This window comes from Branchiostoma belcheri, unplaced genomic scaffold (genome assembly GCF_001625305.1).
Source record: "Branchiostoma belcheri isolate BF01 breed outbred unplaced genomic scaffold, Haploidv18h27 scaffold12, whole genome shotgun sequence".
NCBI lineage: Eukaryota > Metazoa > Chordata > Leptocardii > Amphioxiformes > Branchiostomatidae > Branchiostoma > Branchiostoma belcheri.
The window spans coordinates 4,447,221-4,468,979 of NW_017802602.1; the positions used below are offsets into that span (position 1 = coordinate 4,447,221).

Below are 21,759 nucleotides of genomic sequence, written 5' to 3' on the forward strand. Positions count from 1 at the left end.
TCCTACAATCCCAATCCTACAATTTCGATCCTACAATATCTATAATGTTGTAGCTGACTTGTCTGTCAAATGCATCAATATTTTGATATTGATATATACAGTTTCTGCACTGCAGTATCTATAAGCATTGCCATAGGTCATGGGCATTGGTTAAATATAAACATATATTATTAGTAACGACATAAACCTACGTTGCTAAATCATAAACCTATAATCTTTTACAATGTTATCTAACACCATGAAGAACAAAATTAAGGGGAACTAGTCTTAATTATCCATATGTGCGTTATATTTCTCATACAACGGTGTAACAAATTGTGCTCTTGCTTGAAATTTGCTCTCGCTGTTTAGCGAATGAAGTCAAAGACTACATTTTCATACCGCCCGGCTTGGTTTATGGCAGTGATGGTTCCAAAATAGTGCTTAGAAGCATCCAGTGGGCCAACTGTGATGCTGGTTTCCACGGTCTCCACCCACTGTTGTACGTCATTTCCGCCCAGGGTTGTCCCGATGGTGATCTCGTACACAAGGTCAGTCTCGGCATCGAAGACTCGTTCCCAGTCTATCATCACAGTCGAGTCATCCTCCCAACTGTGGGTCACATTCGACTCCCCTGAAAACCAAATGTGAGCGTTAGAACGGGTATTCACGACAATTCAATGAATTGCAGCAAACCCGCAAAGGCCTCTCTTATACATTATACAATGTTCCATCCACGAAACGGTTAACGGGCCTGGTGTACTTTGGTTGAGTATGCCTGAATTACGAAAACGTGATGACTTTGATTGTTGAGGTTAAGAGAAAGCCAAAACGTATGATTGTATGAGAGTAATACCTGACAAAGACGGGCTGGTGCTGGTGATCTGGACATCAGCCTGGAGTGAGGCACTCTCCATCTGTACATTGTTGACTGCGCGGAGAAACACCTTGTAGCTGGAGTCTGGCTGAAGGTCAAGGCCAAGGAGAGTACTGGTGTCTCCATAGGGGCTCAGGTTGTACCAGGCTGAGTTATCCACACCCGGTCCCTCTAGGGCATACTGCGGGGGTTAAGACATATCGTTAACTTCGATGTGTGACAGGCTACATACCGTATCTTAAGTCGTACTGTCCACTGTGAGTTTACCGTACCGACGAATGGCGTCATGATTTTTAATGGTCCAGTTAGAAATGTAGGTACAGCACAGCGAAACTATCATCTATTTTGTTCAAGGGTGAAGCACGTTTTATTTGTTGCATTCAACTGGCCTCGTTTTCAATGGTTTTGCTTGTCGGGTGGTCTGGTGGGAGATGAGCGAACGTCTGCTATAAAAGATTTGTTGGTCATCTATCTATCATCAAAATCTATACTTTACCAGAATTTCCTATCTCCTTAAGGCCACAGCAAGTAATTTTTATGGATGACATCAGCGCCCGCATTGATTTTCGCCTAATTTTGAAAAAAAAAACAAGAAATTGTGTTGCCTTCTGACAGTGGTCAACATGCCGATAATAGGCCAAGATGTCTGTTGCCATGCTGGAAGGGGGATGACAGATAAGTATGAAGAGAGGAGACAAGAAAATGCTCTGGTTTAATGTTTTGTTTCCCACTTTGATGCAGTGACATGTGATGCTGGCTGTGTATACATGTATGTGATGTTCCCACTGAATGAAAACCATTTGTACAATGATTGAGTCAAAATCTTAAATTGCAGGAACCTTGTTTCATTCGACCCGCCTTGTTTTTTTCACCCGCTTGCATTAGAATTGGAGTCTGCGAAGGATGTCATCCATAAAATTACTTGCTGTGGCCTAATCCACACATACCTGGTAAGCCAGAATGCCAGTTGTGTCCATGAATCCGCCCCATGACAACAGCAGGGTGTCGGTTTGGGACTGGTGATTGCCTCGTGTGGGATACTGTGTCTCCGAGCGGGTCACCACACTCAGCTGAGCTGCCGCCGTGCTGGGCGGGGTCTTCACGATGGTCACGCCGTCGGACGACATGGTGGAGTGCAGACCCACGTTGTTGTGGCATCTCACGGTGACGAAGACTGTCTGTCCATGGACGAGACTGCTCACCGACTTTGAAGCACTGCCTGAGGCTTCAACCACAGTGTAATCACTGATGGAAGCCGAGCCGGGCTCCAAGCCTGTATTGGGAGATCAAGAGAATTCGCATCATATGTGGGGTCGTGTGGCGTAGCGGCAGAGTGCGCGACTCGGAACTAAGAGTCCCGGGTTCGAGTCCTGACATGCCGCCGATCTTGTGCCCTTGGGAAAGGCACTTTACACGACTTTCCTCACTTAGCTCAGGTGTAAATGAGTATTGTCCTGTCATGGTTTTGTCCCGTGTTGGTGGCCGCATTAATATAAGTTGAAAAAACTTGAGTGTGTCGTCACAACGTCTGGTGATTACATGTTGGAATAAAAAAAAAGAGAATTCGCATATCTATGTTTTAGACTTCATTTCAAAGCCTTGTCACTTCATAATACGTAGCAAGAAGCGCTTTATATCATGAATTCATATATAGAACGTGAACGATGAAATAATAAGAAAAAAAGTATTGCAAATTCATGCCCGAAGGCTAATTGAATGAACAGAAGAAACATTTGTATAAAAACAGATAATTAGTACACATAGAACTACTGATAACTATTAAGAAACTACTAGTAGAAAACTACTGGGTTTGACTTCTTTTTTGAAGACAGAGTAAGACAAAGGATCCCACTTTTTCTATAATTTGTGGGTTTTCGGATGTTAAGAGGATTGTAGTTTTCTTTTCATTTGTATATGCGTGAAAGTTTGGGTAGGATTTGGAGACTAAGTCAATGAGTTCATTTTCGTTCATTGCTATAGAGGGTACAATTTGAGATAAAATGCGTTTCGTCTTCCACCGTATTCAACGTACAATGTTTGCAAATTCGTTCATACACTTGGAGCTTCTTATATCGCCCTCTCAATAATGACAGATTTGATATTCTATACAAACATAGATATCATATACACGTACCTATTGCCCACTCGATCCTGCTGATTCCGCTTTCTGGATCTGTAGCGTCCCAGCGTGCAGAAATGACGTTGTCCCTTTGGTAGTCGACATCTGAAATGACAGTAAAACATGATTTATTCATTGCAGTGACATGATCTTCCAAAATTGATATTTCATGTCTACGTTGGAACCTACCCATGTCAGACAAGCCATCCCAAATGAAGGATATGACCGGGGGTGTTTTGTCCACCATGGCCGGTTCTGAATGCACCACGCTGCGTAGACCAGCTGCGTTGACGGCCACGACAGTTACGTGGACGTATGATCCTTGGGTTAGGGTCAAGTTACTGTTGACTGCTTGGTCACTGGTGCCAGCAGAGCGGAAGGTTTGCAGTTGGGTTCCTCCTTGTACTGTGCCTGTTGAGGAGAATGGATACCATATATGTGTTTTATTTCTGTCTTAAGCAACAGTTCCATATACGTCACATCCAGATCTGTAAATAATGATACACCACATGTATCGCATCACAAATTATACATCCAGTGACTTAAGATATTTTTGATACGGTAACAGTGATGTGGCGGACCTACCTATAGCCCACATGTAGTCAACAATGGGACTGTCCATGTCCACAAATCCCCAGCTTGCGAACACTGAAGATAACCCATGGATGATCTCCAGTTCGACATGAACGCTGTTATTGCTGCTCATTCCCTCCCCAACTTCCATCTCATTGCACAGCCGAACGTCCACGTTGTCAATGAGGACCCCCCTCGTTCTTCCCGGCGTTGCTATAGAAATGGCGGACGACCCGCTCGTTGCCGTGAAGAACAACGTGGCTTTTTGCCACCGGTCCTCACTCTGTGCATCATGTCGGCCAGGTCGGTGGTACAGTTGAACGATCTTGCTGACCCCAGGAGCTTGTATCAGGACTTCTTCGTCTGATCGTTTGTTCTTTACGAAGGGGTTGTGGTTGAATGATAACGACATTCGGTACTTGCTGCCTGTGGTTGTGCTAAGCAGCTGTGAGATGGAACCAGCTAGGTACAGGAAACTGCTCCCGTGATCCCCTGCAGACGCGTTCAAAACCGCAGCGGTTGAGCCTTCCTCAACCGTCCAGTGTGAGGACGTAAAGGACGGGAGTGACGTGAAGTCTAGCACTTCTCCCGACTTCACGTGTAGTTGGTTTGGTATTTCTTCGAAAGAATACTCTTCTACAATGTTCTGTCCGACCTCCAACTTTTCCATTAGGACTGGAGCTGTGGTGTCGATGGTCACTCCGTCAGACTTGGCGACGGCTGACTGCAAACCGGCAGCGTCAACGGCGTACACTTTGGAGTAATACTTCACACCTGACAAGCGATAGAGTCAAAGGATGTTTAAGTATAGCATCTACTGTTTCACAGAGAAGAGATTACGAATGCATCACACTGGCACATGATATGCACGATGTTTGATTTATGAAATATCAATTGGTTCATTACATCTTCAAAATACACCACAGTTTCAAACCATAAGGTAATTCTTACCAGAATCTAACGCCGTTTCCAGCTGAGTCCTTACAGCGGTTCTCAGCCCCACGTCTGTAGCAGTCAGCACGGAGCACTCGTTTGGAGCCGCGGTGGTTCCCACGCACCACATGTAGTGGTGGAGAAACGACTCGGCGTCCCAGAAGCCGTGCCAGGAAGCAGCGATGGACGTGGAAACATTTGTGTACTCAACATCGTGAAGAACTGTTAGGAAAGAACGGTAATGGATACAGCTCAGTAGTTGCCAATACTTACCGGTTTGCAAAACATTGCTTTTGTGACAAATATTTGTCACTTTTTGTTACACTGCCCTAACTACATTCAACAACGAAATATCCTTTTTGACAACTTGATAACACTGATTGGCTCCACTACTTTGGAGAATCTTTCTGATGATAGTCTGCTACATTTTCTTTTAAATGGCTCTTCTTCTTTCTCAACAACGTACAATATACAAATACTACAGCATGTCCAGGAATTTTTGTTGGAATCTCTGTTTTTTATATTTTTATATATCTGTTTCACCTGTCCATTGATTCATCATAGTATTCAATTTCAATGTTATCTGTGCTTTGCTTGTTGTATGTATTATGTATTGTCTGGTGGCGACATGAATATAAGTGGATCTTGAGTGTGTCGCCACCATGTTATTATATGTTTCAATAAAAAAAAACATTGCTTCTTAAGCTGATGCATTCACTAGAACACTGCATGCTGTGCTTCCTTTGGAAACCATTCCTACTATGGCAGATAATCATGCTTGAGCTCAGAAGAACGAATTATATAAATAGAAATTGAATGAGTAGTATGTTAGAGGCAAATTGAAAACATACCGACACCGTCCATGACCACGCCTGCCGTTGGCACTATGGTGTCCACGATCACACCGTCTGACGAGGCTGTGCTGTACAGCTGCACTTTGTTGAATGCCCGGATGTTGCAGTGGTACCTGACTCCCTCAGTCAGAGTCAGTCCGGTCAGTTGGTGCGTCGTTGTTGCGCCGCTGAGTTTGTTGCTCGCGTACGGTGATACAGATTCGTCTGAAGGAGATATTATTGATTTGATAGCACATAATAATTTTCTGCAATTCGTTTCTAGTTATAATTACTTGCATCCTATAACTATGAAACAACAGGAGCGAGTAGAAACAGGAACAACTACATAGAAGTTGTTGCCTTACTTTCTACATTTACAATGCGTATCATTTATTGTAGAAATTGTTTCATTGTCTAAAGGAGATATTATTGATAGCACATAATAATTTGACGTGCTTGGGTCATTCAATTTTCTGCAATTCTTTTCTAGTTATTTTCTTGCATCCGGTAACTATGAAACAACAGGAGCGAGTAGAAACATAGAAGTTGTTGCCTTACTTTGTACATTTACAATGCGTATCATTTATTGTAGAAATTGTTTCATTTGGACATATTTACCATTCGGTTCGAGGCCAACGGCAACTTCATAACTATCGATGCCGCTGTCTGTGTCGTAGAACACACCATCCCAGCCGCAAACAAGAGCTGTGCTGTCAGTGGTATAGTCGATGTCTACGGTGGCAGATGCAGTCAGTAAGTCTTTAACCTTAAGGAACAAAAACACGATAAAACATGTTATACAACCAGTCCACAAATCATATAACACTGGTCATCTCAATTTAGGAAAGTCACTGGCCATTTGGAATGTCAAGTAAAAATTAACATTTTGCATTCAAGTTTCACATCAGTGTGCAGGTCTTGATGTAAGGAGTATAGTGATATGAAAATTATTGTTCTGCAGTATTCATAACTTTAGATATCATTTATAGAAAATGCAAGCAGACCGACGGGTTTTTCAGCACCCCGACAGGGCTAGCAGCTACCCCGTCAGGACCAAATCACAGGACCGTCGGTGTAAAGTACTCACCCCGTCGGTGTAAGGTACTCACCCCGTCGGGGTGACACTGTCATAATCACTAAACCCGACGGGGTAATGTCACCCCGACGGGGTGGGAGTTCTGGTCAAAGAGGTGCAAAATCCCAAAACAAAGCCAGGAAAGGTGTGAATTGATCAGTCTATACACACCGACGGGGCAAGTTTACCCCGATCGGGGTGAGCTCTGATCCTGTCGGGGTGAGCTCAGACAGTCATCCAATCCAATTGATGTGCAAAATCGACATTATCAGGACAAAGAATAAGCATGGAGAGCACAATCCACACTCTTCTATCTGCCCCTTTCAGCCAACTATAAGGGTCACAAAAAAGAAAGATTCCAGAGAGCTTACAAACACATACTCACTACTCCAAAGCTAATGTCTAATAGAATTTTACCGACATGATCAATATTGACAGAAGGAGGCCATATAAAATAATACTTAAATTTATTTCCTTCAGTCTATTTGTAAGAATTGAGATGTAGAACACACAGGTCTTGCAAATAAATTGATCAAGTTCCTCAATTGCTATTACACTGGCCACAATATTCGGGGATCGAAATTAATGGCTTAGCAGCTGAAAACAGTCAGTCGTTCTTGTGAATATTGCCCACAAATTTTCATATGGTCATAATCGTGTCATATAATGAGCAAAATGCCTTAGCTGGTCAAGAATGGGAGCAATCTCTGATAATTGTCACAAAAAAGGGAGGTTCTCTCTTTTACCTCCTTTGTCTGAGCATGGAGGTAAAAAGATTACCTCCATGGTCTGAGTGGAAGGAGGCCCTTTGTTATAATGTCTGTCATTCAAAATACACACTGCAAGCAGTGCAAATCAGGACTCACTATTCTTCTCAGATATTTGGAGGCATCATGATAAGAAATATGTTGAGAAACTAGGAAGTTGGAACATACATTAATTTTGAACCTTGGTACCACCAGGTGCAGAGTATTTTTGTGAGGATGTCATGAAATCTTTAAACCAAGGAGCTTTAAAAAGCTTGGTGTGACTTGCTGAGAAACTTGACATCATGTGTATTTTGTCCCATTGTTCTGTCTGAGACAAGTTAATTGGCTGCATTGTTTACTTATTGAGACTTTTTACAGCGAAATGAAAAAATTTTAATGAAAGCTCTTTGCAGCCACTTATAATAATAGGTAGACACACAAGCGGCCATTGGTGCCCTACAAAATAGTCTACTGAGTACATCCTACATTCATATTTCATGGCTGGAGAAATACTTGAATGATGTGTTTTTGTCTACTGTATAAACTACTACGGTCAAAATGTACTTCTGTAAATGGGGAGAAACGACACTTTGGGTGGGTGGGGACATTTTGTAGCATGGTCTGTTCCATCAAGGTCCTTGGTTCCATTTGCTGTAGGATCTCCAAGCAGATCCTATACTGTGACAAAGCCGACAGCCTTGTCACAGTAGGATCTGCTTGGAGATTATAGGTTGGTGGGTGTGATGTTTGAAGAAAAAAGTGATTTTGCCCTTCTCCGATAACTTTCTTTTCTACAGACCCTGGAGTATTTTCTACATTACAACCACAGCAATGATATACAAATGTACTAGTATTTCTATGCAAGAAGGTATAAAATGAAATTTAATAGGGAGGACACAATTACTGTCCTTTCAAAGAGTTTGCCTCAGGTATGCAGTTCCAACTTCACGTTGACGTGCCAATTACCCCCAATTTACATAATGTGCACTGGCTTGGGTTGGCTTGAGAGTTGAGACATTTGTTTTTGTTCAGAGAACTGTGGTGACTGGAAGTGAAGTACTAGCTCCAAGCAGATCCTAAGGTGGCAAAAAGAAATATGAAATTGGCCAGGCAGTATCCATCGGCCAGAGAGGGTCCAATTTTCCTTGGGTTGGAGATAAGAAATAAAGGACAGTATCCTGACCAAGAAGGTTTATTGCAAGTCAGATATCCTGAGCTGTTATTAGATTGTGCCCGGTCAGTTTCAACCTGTCGACTCACCCAGAAAACTACAACTTTGAGTGGGTTGATTTTGCTTTTAGCAAATTTTCAGGGAAGAAGAAGGAATTTCAGTGGCAAAGCAATCAGAATCCCATAGACTTTTGAGACAGTAGGGACAGAAGGTACAAAAGTGGGGGGGGGAAATGTTAGCTTATTTAAGTCACTAAATTTGCCCACTACATGCTCAACAGTTGTGCTAGGTAGATAGACCTCTCTGATGTGCCTGGTAAATGCAACTACTTGTACATACCAGGATGCATTATTAACAAGTATCCAATGCATGAAATTTATATACAACTAGTACTGGTTTCCAAACCTGGCTCATGCTAATAATTCAGTCATTAAAATCTTTAAAAAGTGGCTAAAATATTCCTTAGAATATAGCCAACATGGTTAAAGTTTACCTATTCGCTATTGTAAGCACTATTCACATGACATTAATCAAAATGCCAAACAAATGGATAAACCTGGAATTTGTTTATATTCAGTCTTTGTTTTGGTCCATCCATGTTAGGGCATTATTCTTGTGTTGGCGGGCCATGTTTTTGACTGTGAAGTTGAAATATGATTGAAATATTGGAAAGTTGTTCCAGATTATTTCCAGTTTTGGCAACAAAATACTAGACTAAGTATATATAAGTATGAGCCTAAAGACTAAGTAGACAAGCAAGAAGCCTAATATTCACAACTTGAGCCTGCTTTCAAAGCAAGGAATTATACAATACTCTATTTCTGTCCAACAGTACCCATTCGGTAATTATTCTGCTCCAGCTACAATTGTTATGCGGGTTAAAACTAGGTCAGCTATTGTTCTTGACATGCAAATGTCACTGTCCAATTATCAACTTGATACAAATTATCCTATAAGGGAGTGTGTTACATGCCAAATTACTGGTAGTATCTCGGCAGCTTGTACTGGGTCACCCAGGAAAAGCCAGAAAGATAGCCCATGTGAAAACTAAAGAACATTGTAATTGACTATTTGGCCCTTCATCCAGTCAGATTTTCTGCTATCTGGCACCTAACATTGCACTTGGCCATGGGTTTATAGATACATGTAGTAGTATGTGTATTTTTGTTTGCTGCATTGACTGTTAGCACCTATGAAGTATAAAAAAATAATAGCAATGGTTACAGATTTTATTATGATGCATACTTCTCAAAGCACACTGGACACAAAATATCTCAGTGTGCCAGGCTCATAGCCTGGATGCCAGACCCAAAGCACACTGGACACAAAATATCTCAGTGTGCCAGGCTCACTGAGATATTTGTGTCCAGTGTGCTATGGGTCTGGAACCCAGGCTAAGATTTTATTATGATGCATACTTCTCAAAGTCTGAGTAAGGCCACACCTATTTAATTTCTTGGTTATCGGATTTTCTAGAAAAATAACGGAGCGGGCGGAAAAAAAATGAAAATAAAAACAGGCCTAGGCTTCCTATTATGGCCCAAAATGGTACGATAGGAGCCATGCAGTCTGCACACCAGGCTGGTTCAAAATTTAAACAATCATTTTGAACTTTTAATGATACCATTGCATTGAAAGATGGAATGACTGTAACAAGTAGTAAGGAAAGGACTGTTTTCAACTGTTCAGGGCAAAATATGAGCATTTTGCAGTTGATTTTGAATTTTTATTTTTATTTGCAAATCAGAAAAAAATGAAGCGGTGAATCCGTTAACCAATAAATTAACTTGGTGTGGCCAAAGTGCAAGCAAAATTTTTCTTCTTTGTCTGGTGCAGGTTAAATGTTTACTGCACCAGTTCAGGTATGCAGTGAAAAATATTTTGAGCCCTGGGGTATTCTGCTAATGATAGATGAGTTTATCCATGGAGTTTGAAAAGTTGTTATCAACGTTTATTAAATTTTTAGCCATGTCCAAACTCTATTCTTAGTGTTAGCCAGGTTAGAGGTTATAACCTCCTTGCTAGAATTCATCCTACAGTGAGCTAGGTATTGGTGGACAAAGACTAGATTTTTTAAAAACCTCCTTCTTTAGGACCTACACATGTACAGGATTGTACACGTCATGTACATATATATGGCACTCATGTGGAGCAGGTTGACTGGTCAATCATATCCATTCCTGCCATGTCAGAGATATCCATGACCCATTTGTATCTTTGAAGACAATGTTCTTTCATAATCCTGGAAAATACAGTCTAGAAAAACTGCAGGAATACACACAGAACTACAATAATGAAGTGATATAATAAACTGTGTATAAACCGCCATCAACCTAGAAGCAAGTTTAATGTTAATTTTTTAAACTTCATTGGGAAATTACTTTCAGTCTGGTCTGAAGGCTTAGGCCATTAGCCCAGCCTGTTCAACCTGACACACCGACGGGGCTGTTCAACCCCGTCGGGGTAACCTTTGAGCCCAGACTTCTCATGAATTATCACACAAACTTGCTAATTACACTGGTGTGAAGATGTGAATTCTCATTAATTCAGTGTTTTTCATGGGGTGTTCATGAGGATAATTGGATGCGGTCTGGGTGCGGGGTGGGTTTCCACCCCGACGGGGTAGAGTTTACTCCCGACCGGGGTGGGCTATTGATCCCGTCGGTGTGGCTTGTACACCGACGGGATTGCAATTTTTAAAGTGAAATATCTTAACAAATATGTATGTTTTGACCATAAAAAAATAACCTGGTACTGAGGATAACATGATCTTTCAAATGGTATGTAAAAATTTACTGTACCTGCAGAAATGGCAAAGTTGAAAATCAGGGATTTCAACATGGCCGTCTGCAAATTCGGAAAGTGACATTCCAAAATTGATGTGACCAGTGTTATATCACTCATGAAGGCTTGAATATGATATTTCTAGACATGTAAAAATTCCTGGAGGAATAATTAAAGGGCTCGTACTACATTGTTTTATAGCTAGTTCCACGGCAAATGCTCCGTGGAACTTCATTCGCTAGTGCCCCCACTTAGAAAATTCTCAACAAGGACACGTCTTGCCACTTCCACCGAAGCAAATCACCCTTTCTTCCTCCATTCACCACCTCTTAGGGGGAAGTTCCATGCTGAAAGCTTCTTTCCAAAAACAACATCACTTTGGAATAAGCTACCTCGTGATTGTTTCCCCTATGAGTATAACCTTAAACTCTTCAAGTCTAATGTCAACAAAATCTGTCCTCCCTGGCTGTTCTGTAACCAAAAACATTTTAAGTGGCTCCCACGAGCCTTGTTTTGTGGTGACTGATGAAGTAAATAAAACAAATCTAGATATAATCTATGGGTTTATCGTTCTAGAGACTGAAGAGTGACAGATATACGTCTATAAAGTAAGCAATGCTCTCCTGATGAGAAGTAATCTCAGTCAGTAGGCAAACCAAAATAGGTTGTGATAACTTGTTATGGTATGTGAATACTAGCGGATGCTGTTGTACATAACTTATGACTGTTAAATCAAGGTTGAACTAGAGAAGTAAAATTTGCAAAGCAAATGCATAATGTTTACCTTCGGACATGGTCTGCCCTGTTAATTTTTGCTCAAACACATTCGCATACATGTACTACTAGTATATGGTGACAGGAGTAGAGCAGACCATGAAATTGCAACATTATGTAACCCAACACCAGTCACCATGGTGGCAGACGTCAACAAATCATGTCATTGGCCAGGTCAGAGGTTAGTGTTTGGAACAGAAGAGGAGGAGGAAGAAACTGAGTAAAAACAATATGTTTTCCTTCGGTAAACATAGTTACCATACCTTAATTGAGCCGTGAACCTTAGGAGGTGTGATGTCCAACTTGACTCCGTCAGATGAGAAGACTGCGTATGTTGTCTGTGAGTACCATGCTCTGACGTAAGACACATACTCTGCTCCTCGTAGGGTGTGGGCTGTGTAGACGGCAAATAAACGTAAAGGTTAAGACAGTAAGACTACAAATATAAATACATAGCATATATATATTCATAGATACATAGCATATATATTCACATAATGATGCTGTGGAGGAAAACTAAAGCACAAGAGGGGGAGAAATAGACAAGTGATTATAAATTTTTACTCACCTCCATCCTTTGTAACCGGTAAATGGATGAATCCGTAGTTAGCACCGTTTGCTTCGTGCCATATTTTGTCTGACGTAAGGTCAAATACACCACTGCCCACAGCCTGGTTCTTTTTTCCTACACTCCACTCGTATCTGTAGACATAAAAACAGTCATGCTTCCGACATATTGACAAAAACAGGTTGCAGTCTTGTATATGTAGCATTAGACAACGTAATAACAATGTATACAGCAATGTTACTGAACGTGTAGCTCTGGTCATTTCCGCTGACCCGTATGAAGATAAAGCAATACGCGAAACTCATTTGCATATATGTGACAGTACAAATACTACCCTACCCAAATAAACGTTAGTTTGTTAGTTACTTAGTTATCCCTTGGGCCATTGTACTGGTATATAGCAATGCGAACTTTTTGTTTAATCATCAACTGAAGATTGGACTTGACAAATTGACGACTTATGCTGTAGATATTATCTACACATCCACTAAGATGAGTTTGCAACCGTTCTATGTGTTTCATTGGGTAGAAGAATGTCTAACATTCGTATGGTCAGCACACTTCTTTGTCTTGAATCTACAGTCAACACTTTAATGTGTTTTGTATCAAATGAGTTTTTATTCTAAGGAGCTGACAATGTTTAAGTACCTTTCAATTGGGAGGCCTGTATTTCTTGTAACCTTCCATGCGGCAGCCAGGAAGTCTCCAGCAGGTGTGTAATCGATGTCGTCCTCTTCAGTTACCGAGGTGACATCCGTCAGGTCGATGACATCATAGACACTTATCAGCGTATTTGGATTGCCTGGAGGGGTTGATGAAATGTTAAAGGCATCTGAGATATACTTTATTTATTTATCTATTTCAACTTTATTACAACAAATGTGTAAAAGGATAGGGGTAACAGGAACATACTCCTTTTTAATACCCCCACCAAAATAAACTAATAAGGATTACATAGATAATAATCAAAATAAACAAAAATCAAGCAAAAACAATAAAAAATCATAACGTCACTTGTTACAAGGATGATGACAAAGAATTAACAAATTATATAATGAGCGTTGTAAGTAAATAGAACGAAGAGCCAACGATAAATAATAGATCATTCGATAAGTAATAAATAATACATAACAGGTCCAGCAACAGTATGAACAAAAACAGCAAATTGAAACAATAACGATGATAATAGTACTTAAAATGTTGATCATAAGCAAAGGTTCGGGTGATTGACAAGACTCTATTTTAGGTCACAAGAGACATATCACCTGTAGTTATGTCATTGCAGGGTTGGGTTGGTGTACATAGTTGATCTTGAGATGCGCATGTACAGTGTCCTATGCAGGTGTGGGCCTGGCATCTTCTTACCAGGGACAGAAAGCCTCTGTCGGCGGCGGATGATACGAGGGAGAAAGCTTCATGTGAAGCGGGTGCTCTCATGCCAACCTTCAAAAAAAAAGAAGAAAAGGCAAATGACATTTACAGTCATTGAGCCCCTGATGAAAACATTTATTTATGTTGCAAAAACTATCAAGAAGTACATCATTTTCGTGAGGAAATTGTTGAAATGATTTGTCAATTATTTTACCCCGTTGACAGCAACAATCTTGATGTGGACTGTCGAAGAACTGCTCAACGCTGTGGCAACAGGAACCTCGGCGGTATGAACCACTCCTTCCAGGGTTGTCAACGGTGAGTCACTGGGGGCAACCTCTATCGGGCCGCTCTGCAGTTGGTCAGAGAATCAGTCGTTAATGAAATTATATTTCTGCTTCCGGTAATGATAATATACTTAAGAGCGTACAAACGTATCGAGGTCGAACGAATCGACTACAGAACTCCTTCCTTCACCAGTCAATCAGACTCTATAACACAGACTGCACAGATAGAGTCTGGCACAAGATAATGGAGCTTGTAAATACCTGGGTTGTAGTAGTACTGTACTGTTTTATAGTTTTTGTAAATATATGATATTTTAACACTTGTAAACATGTAAATATCGACGCCATTCAGGCAACATTGTATGCCATGTTTGTCTGTTATGTCTGGTATGTTTTATAAAGAATTGAATTGAAATTGAATTGAATTGAATTGAGGTACTGTTCATTCATTCATGGGGTCTTATGTTAGCTTTGCCTAATCACTTTTAGTTCTTGGAGCTAGACACCTTTAACATTTGCATCATGTATGATATGTCAGCTTTCTTGAAAAATCAAACTTACGGGAATCAAGTTGTCTGCGTCGAAGTTGGTTCCCACGAAAACCAGATACTTGTCGATTCCAGAATGCACGTCAGTGAAGCCCAGCCAAGCCAGGCGGAGAAGTGTAGGGTTGCCGTTGACGTTGTTTTGCCACGTCATCCACCCACTTTGAGGCCGCAGATTATCTATGGCGTGGTCCGTTCCTACTGCGAATGTCCCAACTTTTGGGGGTGAGCCGTCCACCTAACACAGGTATAAATTTATTTACAATATTTATTTTAAAGCATAACGACAGATGTCCGGAATGCTGCAGGATGCCTAGCTACTGCAGCAGCAGAACACAGTGGACTACTACTATAACGACAGAAATCGGCACTGTTTGCCATGTATACAGAGGTTTCATCACTTTTCGTGGTCTGCCAACAAATTTGTGTATTCAGAGTTTACATATGGCAAATCATATAGTGTTGTGTCAATACGAAATAGAAATAACACTTGACAAATGTTATTCATACATGAAGACGGTTCAAACCAACCATGATCTCGGTTGAGGTGGATTCTGTGCAGAGTTTTGCCCTGTTACAGGCGACCACTGTCACTGAGTAGCGGTTCCCATCGTGCAATGTCATGTTACTGAACGTGTAGCTCTGGTCATTTCCGCTGACCTGTATGAAGATAAATCAATACGCGAAACTCATTTGCATATATGTGACAGTATAAATACGGCCCTACCCAAATAAGCTTCAAAGTAATAAGAAAGGATATGTTATCAATAGCTAGACCTGTAAATGGTTAGATTGATCAAACACATTAGATGCTTTCAAGATCTTTCAACGGTTGCTGTAGATACATGTACACCTGTAGTCTGCAGGCCCAAGATCACAGTTGGAGTAAACAATTGTCTGTGTGGAAGAATCATTCCCAATGCCCCGCCAAAGCTGCTACAGCCTCTTGTCAAACATACAAACATGGTAAATTCCCTACCTTTATCGTAGGTAGGTCGTGACGGGATTCCTGGTGAGTAGTTACAGACAGGAGGTGATATTCTATCCCAGAGTCGGGGTCAGCAAACTGCCAACTGACTCTAAGAAGTGTTCTGACCACCTGAAATGTTCAATTTCATTGGGTAACAAGATCATTTATTACTATAACCAGTTATCATTAATGTAAGCCTAAGTATACCACCCTAACTTTGCAATATCCAAACGGTTTTCAGAAACTACATAGTACCTGTGTATCAGCCTTCAGTGACCCCCAGCTCAGGTCAATTGCAGCGCGTGTAGTCACTGTTGGTGCGGTGGCATCAATGAGGAATCCATCGGAACTTCTCTCCACCGATAACCCCACTTTGTTGAACGCCTTGACAGTCACGTAGATTTTGGTGTCTGCAGGCATGGGTGTTGTCAGAGTAACTACAGCCGTTTCTGACAGATGAAGCGGTGACGGAGGTAAAATATCACTGCCTCCAGACGATGTTCCCGCCCGCCACTCGTAGTGAGACAGTTGTGAATGGGCGTCGTGGAACCCAAACCAGCTGGCTCGCAGTAGGTATCTAGAAATGAGCAAGAAAGATGTCAATCTTAATCAAAGATTCAAACTTTTCTGAGTGAGTTAATCAAAGAAATTCTGTTGAACCGAACTGGCCTATTGGACCCCTGATAGCCGAATAAAACGTAATGTGAGATATCCGTTTGTATACGTTTATCAAAGTTGCGACACCGTGTTAGAATTACCGCTCATGTTTGTGCTGCACTTAAAATATTACTGATACACTTTTGTTGCTGAGACATGTACATAATTTAGTGTAGCCAGGCTAAATTCCTACTCACGTAGACGGCTGATATTGGACGTCCACATCAGCGGCTCCATCGCGCACAGTCCCTGCGACAGGCGGCGTGTCGTCCATCAGAACACCGTCAGAAGAAGCGGTGGTGCACAGTTGGGCAGCGTTACACGCCGTGATCGTCACGTAGTACGTAAAACCAGGAACCAGCGGCAGGTTGGATGCTGACATATCTGGAAGACATAGGCATGGCAAATGTACAAATGGTTCTGAGAAAGATTGCGCAAATGCCATATTGAGAAGATTTTGCAATAAAAAAAAGGAACGTATTGACTAAAAATACCTGATTTGATCCCAAGATCCACGTCTTCCAGGACATCTTTGCACATTGGACATGTTCCGATGCTCCACTTGTAACTCACGATGTCTGTGTGAGGATCATGGAACCCTCCCCAGTGTGCACTGATGGTTGTCTTGTCAGTCTGGTAATCCAGGTCGTTTGGAGGGTCCGCGGCTGGTCCATCGTGGACAAACCCAGCCTCGGGTGGGGACGTTTCAGCCACGTAGCCGTGAGAAATGGCGGTGCTGACAAGGCCAGCTCCGTTCGCAGCCTTTGGAAAGAAATATGGACAGTTCATAAACATTTATTCTGAAATGACGTAAAAATGGAAAACTCAATGACAAAACCAAAGACATCTGGGACAACAATAAGTTAGTGACTTGTACATGTGATTGCAAACACAAGACAAAGTACTGACCATTATTGTTACATAGTAAGTATGGCCTTCCAACAGAGGAGGATCTATTTCTGAGTCTCCAGCCACATTCTCTGTAGCCTTTAAACGCACTACGTCATCCACGCCAGGAGCAGACCCAACTGCCCAGTAGAACGAGGCAATTCCGCTCTCTTTGTCGAAGAACACGTCTGGCCATCTTTGTGCAAGGAAGGAATCAATCATTAATTTCTTAAGAGTTTCTGAAGGCTAGAGTTACGTTAATTTTAGCATTTTATACAGCACGAGGGTCTATTACGATTAAATATAATGTTGATTGCAAATTCGTGCCCGAGGGCTAATTGCAGGAACAGAAGAAACATATGGTATAAATACAGACAATTAGTATACATAGAACTACTGATAACTACTAGTACTAAGAAACTACTAGTAAAAACTACTGGTAAAATGGTAAATTTCAATGTCCGAGTCGAAGGAACCAGATGGGCAAATACTGCTTCTATAGGCGAAAACAAAGACAAAAGTAAAAAGCATAAACCTGACACTGATGGAATCCAGTGATTGGAGGAATAGACCACCGATGTCAATCGCTTTGTCATTCTTCTCAGGAGGTGTTGTATCAACAGTCACGCCATCCGATACAGCAATAGACGAGAGACCAACGAAATCAACCCCTGTTGAGTTATAAGAAGGGGATTAATATTACTTGTTGGTGTGTTATATATAGAAACTTTATTTGCAAAACCATGTCCGAAGGTTAATTGCTTGTACAATCAAGTAAACTTGTATAATACTCATTGCAATACAGTAACAGGAGACAGGTAACAACTATCTGCAAAAACTTCTACTTCTACTACTACGCTAGCTATTATGGGGTTCGACTTCTTCTTTGAAGGCAGTGGATAATGAATAGTCTCACATTCTGCATAATTAGTGGGTTTTGTGATCTTAGTAGAAACGTTATAATCTAAGTTAGAATTCTGGTTTTGCAGCTATGCCTGGACGTTGTTAGGAGGCATTTGCCCTTATAGGCTAGTAAATATCTATTGCCAACTTTCCATCCAGTACAGCGCTAATAAAGGGTTAATGCACTGCCCCGAGTTGTATATGGTGTCATAACTGCATGAGCAGCTGCCATAACCACCGAATAAACCACCGTGTGAGCGAAGCGAACGAGGTGGTTTATGAGGTGGTTATGGCAGCTGCCCATGCAGTTATGACACCATATACAACGAGGAAAAGGCAGTGCATTAAAATTATTATCATATAGCCTATCCAAACTGTCAATCAACACAATTCCTGTTTGAAATACAACAGCTTTAATATATATACATACATAAAAATACATTCGAATATATTATACGCTTTAAAACAAATATGGATGATTTCATTTAATGCAAATTGTAGTTTAAATGAAACTAAACAAAAAAAGTTTATTGGACAGAAAAAAGGCTACAAAGGTTTACAGAAAGAGTCGCATGCCCCTATACCCTATAACATAATGGTATCAGCCATAACACGACATGTGCTGTTATTCCGCCATAACACCACATGTGCTGTTATCGGGAAATAACAGCACGGGTATCCGGGCCTCTGATTGGTCCACGCCGTCCGGCTATATGATAATGTCACATAACTCATAGGAGGAATAGAACTGTTAAGATTATCAAAATAGAATTAATTACAACCTACAAATCTGGGCATGAACGCTACTTAACTTTTCTATGCTGCTTAGATATCCTGGCCTTAAAAACGTCGAGATGAAGAGTTATGTACCTTTGATTGTTGCATAGTATGTGATTCCACTGTTAAGACCCAGGTTGTGGACGACGACGCTGTTGATGTTTCCGACTTCTGTGAAATCTTGAACATCTATGCCCCCAGGAGAGGTGCCTGTGGGGTGTAAAACAATAACCTACATATGGAGTTCTAGAGACTGTTACTGCCTTTGATTTTGGCATCATACTTTGCATCAGTAAATCAAAGAATCTAGCCGTTTATTCTGCAAATGCGTTCAGCTATGACAGATAAAGAGCATTGCAGTTATACGATATATCATAATTGCTGCGTTTCTCACCGATGGCGCACAGGTATGTCCTGATGCCGGAGACATGGCGAGATGTTCCGTGTTCTTCAAGGTCCACAAACGGGTCCCACCGTACAACAATCTCCGAGGATGACGACTGAAGGCAGAAAAAACAGTTACACATTTACTACACATGTCAAGTCCTTATTTACTCAGAGAAAGCAGCTGACAAATGTTCAAGTAAGTGACGAGTGAATACATTTTGTAAGATCATACCTGGTAACTCTTGTCGTCAGAATTCTCGATCCACACTCTTCCAGGAGTCGGCGGTGTACGGTCTACAGTGATGCCGTCACTACATGCAGAGACGGCCGGTAGCTCCTGGGAAAATGTCTCGAACACTTGTGTTGTCCTGTTAGCGTGAATGCAGATGTGATAGCGCCTGCCTTGCTGGAGCGCCAGATTGTCGACGTTGACGTACTCGTCAGTCGTGTTCCCACAGGATATGGCGAGGGGATGCGCGCACGGGTATGGGAACTGACTGCTGCCAGACACACTGCCGTAGTCACTAATGCCTGTTGTTTGTTCTATGACGGCCCATGTGTACTGTCCATGTCGCAGACTTGGCCACACTGCCGACAGTGTAGACTGTGATGATGTGTAGTCTGCGTCGTCTCGTGTCCATAAGGCATTCTCCTCCAGTAGTACATGCCCTGTAGGTATAACAGACGGAATAATACTGATTGCTGGTTAAGCGAATTTTTCTAAACAGTGTCAACAGAGTGGCGTCGTTGGCGCAACGGTTAGAGCGTTGGACTCGGAACCAAGAGGTCCCGGGTTCGATACTCACCGTGGCCCGACGTTGTGCCCTCGGGAAAGGCACTTTACACGACTTCCCCACCATGTACGGTGGAGTGACGCCCACCGAGCCTCTTAGGCTATTTGTCTAACTGGGTGCCAAAAACACCCTACGGACTTGGTGCGCCAATGTGTCAACATCAGCACATTTGCGACCAAGAGCCGTTAAATTATCATTATTATTATTTCTTAACAGGGAACAATTTCTACTGTAGGCTCTATTATGTATACGTAAGGTCTATTCAAACCATAACCACCTGTAGCGTCAATGACGAGGTGCTGAGGCCCAATGGTGTCTTTACTGCAGTCGTTGATGTCAGTTTCAACTGAAGACTGTAACCCCACTTTGTTGATACCACGGACAACCAGCTTCGGACAGCCGGTAGCTAAGATGTGCTGTGGAACACTGGCAGAGTGTTGATGGTGTTCCTGATACAGAAACAATGATGTTATCAGGCATGACGACGATCACTATTATGGTCAAAGTTTATTGCACAACGATTGTCACGGGTACAGTGTATGGCAAATAATAAGATTACTAGTTGGTATGTGTCTAACATAATGCTATATATATGGTCAACGGACATTGTATCTGACAGAGTATTATAAAGAACTACTGGCTAGAGAATATTTCGACTCTACATGTTCATTCTACATTGCGCTAAACTATACACATGAAGGGTACAGTGAGCAGTTGTACCTAATTATACTAAACATGTTCTATGGCTACTAAACAGAGTGTATACTAAGTTACTTGCCAGGAATGTTAAAATTCTACATATAAATGCTACGAAACGCTACACATGTAGTTGATAAAAAATTCAGTGACTCTACTTATATTATGCAGCTATTCTAAGATGTCTATTTTGCATGGCATTATAAATGTATTGACCTATATATACAGGAAATGTGTCTGGACATGACATGAGTACATGGAACGTCTCTCTAGATGTGTTGGGTTAGATACTGATTAGTGGCGTCCATCATAGCATGTAAAGACTGCTTAAACCATAAAATAGTGCTTACAAGTCATAATCATCAACTTGTTCAGGCTTACCTCATCATTGTTGTCGAGCTCTATCGGAGTCCATGGCAACAGCAGCTCTTTTCTCTCTGCATCGGATGTCACTGCCCACTCGTACCGACCAATCACACGGCTTGACACGGATGCAGGAACATCTGCGTCCTTAAAGGCGTCCCAGCTGAACATTATTGTGGAAGAATTCTCCCCATTGGTCTCTGTAATATTGACACTCAGGCGGCCAGACACCGGGGCATTTGGAGTGATCCACGTGCCGCTACTTACCACCGGTTCGAAGCACCCCGTTTTGTAACACGGAGTGATGGCAGACCGATATCTATTACCCGGGCGTAGGTTGAGGTTGGACTGGACTGCCGCACCCCGTTTCACACTCAGAGGCTCCGAGATTCGCAACCATGTCTCAACTGCCGAACTCTCGTTTCCTGATGACATATGTAGCTAGGGTTAGGGTTAGGGTTAACTTCTTACAGAAATATCTCGGCAACGAAAAACAATATCTACTTTTGGTTTGCAGTTTGGATCCTCTGGCCGGGAGAGCTTTACAATGATACCAAGGTGTCCCTGTTTTGATCGATTTTTATTTTAGCTAGGGTTAGGGTTACTACTAACATATGGAGTATATGTGGAAGAGGGACCACAAAGTCTGCTTTAGAGAGATCTTGCTCATATTTGCTGATTCCCTG

The 21,759-nt window shown here is 41.7% G+C and overlaps 1 protein-coding gene across 1 annotated transcript; it reads right to left on the bottom strand.

Moving 5' to 3' along the window:
* Positions 1-98: 98 nt before the first annotated feature.
* Positions 99-21,508, bottom strand: LOC109462711. Its single transcript, XM_019759270.1, has 27 exons — positions 21,092-21,508; positions 20,292-20,463; positions 19,453-19,889; positions 19,228-19,333; positions 18,927-19,043; positions 17,689-17,824; positions 17,175-17,349; positions 16,760-17,027; positions 16,463-16,649; positions 15,864-16,185; positions 15,618-15,737; positions 15,170-15,298; positions 14,655-14,876; positions 14,021-14,158; positions 13,701-13,878; positions 13,084-13,237; positions 12,436-12,569; positions 12,131-12,261; positions 5,933-6,080; positions 5,333-5,539; positions 4,500-4,703; positions 3,561-4,322; positions 3,165-3,386; positions 2,991-3,080; positions 1,804-2,129; positions 836-1,037; positions 99-613 (listed from the first exon to the last, which is right to left on the bottom strand). Exons 1-27 carry the CDS (start codon positions 21,506-21,508, stop codon positions 348-350), a joined length of 5,970 nt encoding a protein of 1,989 aa, XP_019614829.1. The 3' UTR covers positions 99-347.
* Between the last annotated feature and the right edge of the window lie 251 nt (positions 21,509-21,759).